This window comes from Marmota monax, unplaced genomic scaffold (assembly GCF_021218885.2).
Source record: "Marmota monax isolate L192 unplaced genomic scaffold, Marmota_monax_Labrador192_F-V1.1 WCK01_AAM20220418_F8-fsc01953, whole genome shotgun sequence".
In the NCBI taxonomy this organism is placed as follows: domain Eukaryota; kingdom Metazoa; phylum Chordata; class Mammalia; order Rodentia; family Sciuridae; genus Marmota; species Marmota monax.
The window spans coordinates 23658-27293 of record NW_026694677.1 but is presented as its reverse complement, the minus strand read 5'-3'; the positions used below and the strand labels follow the sequence as shown (position 1 = coordinate 27293).

The following is a 3636-nucleotide window of genomic DNA, read 5'->3' as shown; positions in this document are numbered from 1 at the left end:
TTCTAATATTTTATTAAGGATTTTTGTGCTTATGTGATCATGAATATTGGTCTGTAGTTTATATCTTTTTTTTAAAGAGAGAGAGAGATGAGAGAGAGAGAGAGAGAGAGAGAGAGAGAGAGAGAGAGAGAGAGAGAGAGAGAATTTTTTTAATATTTATTTTTTAGTTTTCGGCGGACACAACATCTTTGTTTGTATGTGGTGCTAAGGTTCGAACCTGGGCCGCACACATGCCAGGCGAGCGCGCTACCACTTGAGCCACATCCCCAGCCCCTGCAGTTTATTTCCTTGATGTATTTTTGTCATGTTTTGACACCAGTATGAGATTGGCTTTATATAAAAAATTTGAGAGTGCTTCTTCCCTTCCTATTTCAAGGAATCATTAGAGGAAGTTTGGCATTATTTTTTTTGGTTTTGTTTTGTTTTTGGGTTAGTGGGTGGGTGGCCATGGATTGAAGCCTGTGTGCTTAACCACTGAGCAAATTCCCAGTCCTTTTTTTTACTTTTTATTTGGGGACAAGGTCTTGTTAAGTTGCATGCAGTCTTATTATACTCCTGATGTTGGCTTTGGACTTGCGATCCTCTTGCCTCAGCCTCCCAAGCTGCTGGGATTATATATGTGCAGTACTGCATCCAGTGAGTGTTTTCCTTTTCAGTGAAGGGGCACTAGTTCATCATTAAAAGTTTGGAAGTCTCAGCTGAGAATCCATCTGATCTTGAGCTTTCCTCTGTTGGAAAAATTTTACTTGCTGCTTCTGCCTCACTGCTTGATATTGGTAGATTTAGATTTTCTACATCTTCATGGTTCAATTTGAATAGATCATATGGGTGTAGAAGTTTGTCAATATCTTCTAGGTTTTCCTATTTATTGGAGTATATATTTTCAAAATAATTTCTAATGATTCTCTAGATTTCAGAAGTGTTTGTGGTGATATCTTCTTCTTCATTTTGAAGTTTGATGATTTGGGTCTTCTCTATCTTTTGGTTGGAGATACTCAATCTTATTTATCTTTTGAAAGAACCAACTCTGCACTTCTTTGATCTTTGGTATCTTTTTCATTATCAATTTCATTAATTTTGGCTTTGATCTTAAGAATTTTCTGTCTTCTACTGATTTTGGAATTAGTTTGTTCTTCTTTTTCTGGGGCTTTGAGATGTAAAATTATATATTTTTTAGGATCCTTCTATTTTTTTTAATGTAGGTACCCCATTTCAAAAAAAAATGGCCTGTTAAAAATTTCATCAAACTGTCTCAGACATTTTGATATGTTGTATCTCTGTTTTCATTTACTTCTAAGAATTTGTGTTTCTCCCTTGGTTTCTTCTATGATCACATTCATCATTCAAAGCTTATAATTTATCTCCAGATATTGAAATTATTTGTTTTTATCTCATTACTAATTTCTATTTTTTTCCATTATGAACTGATAGGATGCAATGAATTACCTCTGTATATTTGTAATTCCTAAGATTTATTTGGTGTCATAAAATATAGTCTATTTTTGCAAAGGATACATTTGCAGTTGAGAATAAAATAAATTTAGATATTAACGTATGAAATATTTTATAAATATCTCTTATATTCATTAGATTAATTTTTTAATTTTTTTTTTAATTTTTTAAGTTCTGAAAAGACTTTACTTGGTTTGTGTCTGGATTACCTATCTGTTTGTGTAAGAGATGTGTTGAAGTCATCCCTTATTACTGTACTAGAGTCTATTTTATTCTTTATATTAAGTAGGTCTTGTTTTATGTATGGAGCTTTACAAATTTGGTGGGCATTAGTATTTAAAATAACTACCTCTCTTTGTTGAATGATTCCCTTAACAAGTATAAAGTGACCTTCTTTTTCTCTTCTGACTAATTTGGGCTTAAAACTATTTTGCCAGATGTGAAAGTAGCTTCTCTTGCTTTTGTAAAAATTCTTTATTAAAAATATTGAGAGAGGAGGAGTCCGCCGGCTTCGTTATGGCGGCCATTCCCCCAGACTCCTGGCAGCCGCCCAACGTTTACTTGGAGACCAGCATGGGAATCATTGTCCTGGAGCTGTACTGGAAGCACGCTCCGAAGACCTGTAAGAACTTTGCTGAGTTGGCTCGTCGGGGTTACTACAATGGCACCAAATTCCACAGAATCATCAAAGATTTCATGATCCAGGGCGGTGACCCAACAGGGACAGGTCGAGGTGGTGCATCTATCTATGGCAAACAGTTTGAAGATGAACTTCATCCAGACTTGAAGTTCACTGGGGCTGGAATTCTTGCAATGGCCAATGCAGGGCCAGACACCAATGGCAGCCAGTTCTTTGTGACTCTTGCCCCCACCCAGTGGCTTGATGGCAAACACACCATTTTTGGCCGAGTGTGCCAGGGCATAGGAATGGTAAATCGAGTGGGAATGGTGGAAACAAACTCCCAGGACCGCCCTGTGGACGACGTGAAGATCATCAAGGCATACCCTTCTGGGTAGATTCGCTGCCTCGTAGGCAAAGCCAAGTCTTCTGCAGTGGCCCCATCAAACCAGCTTCCAAGTGACATGTAACTCAGCTTAATTTTGGCCTTGAATATATTGGCTCTAAGAAGCCAGGGGCCTTGGGTGAGTTAGGATCGAAGTGTACTTTAATAGAATGCTTCTCTTTTCTTCACCTAGTGCCTGGACTGACGGGGCATTCGCAGAAATGCCTCCATATGTTTATTTACAGGTTTCTGCCCCCTGTGGATGACCCATACTTCTCCTTGCTGTGCATGTCTGCTCTGATACACTTGGAACAAAATGAAGCAGGCTGTGTCATCTCACAGAGCCTAAACAAACTTGTTCTTGAAGAGATTTATATTCTGGCCTACACTACAGTCTCTGGTAGCTGACAGCCACAGAATTCAAACCGAGTAGTGTCTATCAGCCCTGTTAACCCTGCACACCCCATCTTCGTCTCCTACATTTGTTCTTCCAGGGAACGTATGCGTCTCTCTGTTTTCCCTCTCAAAACCAGAACATCAACACTGCTGTTTCTTATGCTTAAACATCCCACACAAAGCCACATTGAATTTTTGCCAAATGAAAAATGCATCCAACAATCAAGTTTCTAAGAAGGTGCCAAGTGAGGAATGATAATGTTTAATAATTGAGAAAGGAATTTATTAGAAGGAAGCTGAGGCATTGACCATTTTTTTCCCCAGAAGGAGAAGAAGTCTGTAGTGAGCACAGGACGGACCGCATTTTCCTCAGAGCAGCACCCTCAAGGAAAAGCACCGCTTATGTTTTTTAACCTAAGACTTTAGAGAAATCGGATGAGAGATTTTTGTACTTTTTTTTTTTTTAAATCTTTATGAGGTTTGGGGTAGGAGTAGGGATGAGAGGAAGTAAATACCTATGTAATACATAGAAATTTCCAAATAAAATGCTATTGGTGGTTAAAAAAAAAAAAAATATTGAAAATTTCCCACTGAGGTACCTGAAGTTCTGTATTTACTTTCTATACCAAACTATCTTTCTGTCCCTTACTGTGCCTCTTAGAAGGAGTCAAGACTAGGTAAGTTTCAGCCCAACTTTCTTTTGTTAATTTTGCCTCTCCAGCTGCTGGAGTCAATTGGATGTGCAGCCTGTTGAACCTGCTCTCAACTTCTCTGCTTATGCACA

At 38.3% G+C, this 3636-nt stretch overlaps 1 protein-coding gene across 1 annotated transcript; it reads left to right on the top strand.

The window, feature by feature from the left end:
- Positions 1-1943: 1943 nt before the first annotated feature.
- LOC124078522 (peptidyl-prolyl cis-trans isomerase-like 1) lies at positions 1944-3381 on the top strand. Its single transcript, XM_046423327.2, has one exon. The coding sequence runs from the start codon at positions 1969-1971 to the stop codon at positions 2467-2469; it is 501 nt and encodes a 166-aa protein (XP_046279283.1). The 5' UTR covers positions 1944-1968; the 3' UTR covers positions 2470-3381.
- Positions 3382-3636: the final 255 nt, after the last annotated feature.

Excerpts from the sequence above, each read along its gene's own strand:
- LOC124078522 (XM_046423327.2), top strand. The coding sequence starts at position 1,969 with ATGGCGGCCATTCCCCCAGACTCCTGGCAGCCGCCCAACGTTTACTTG.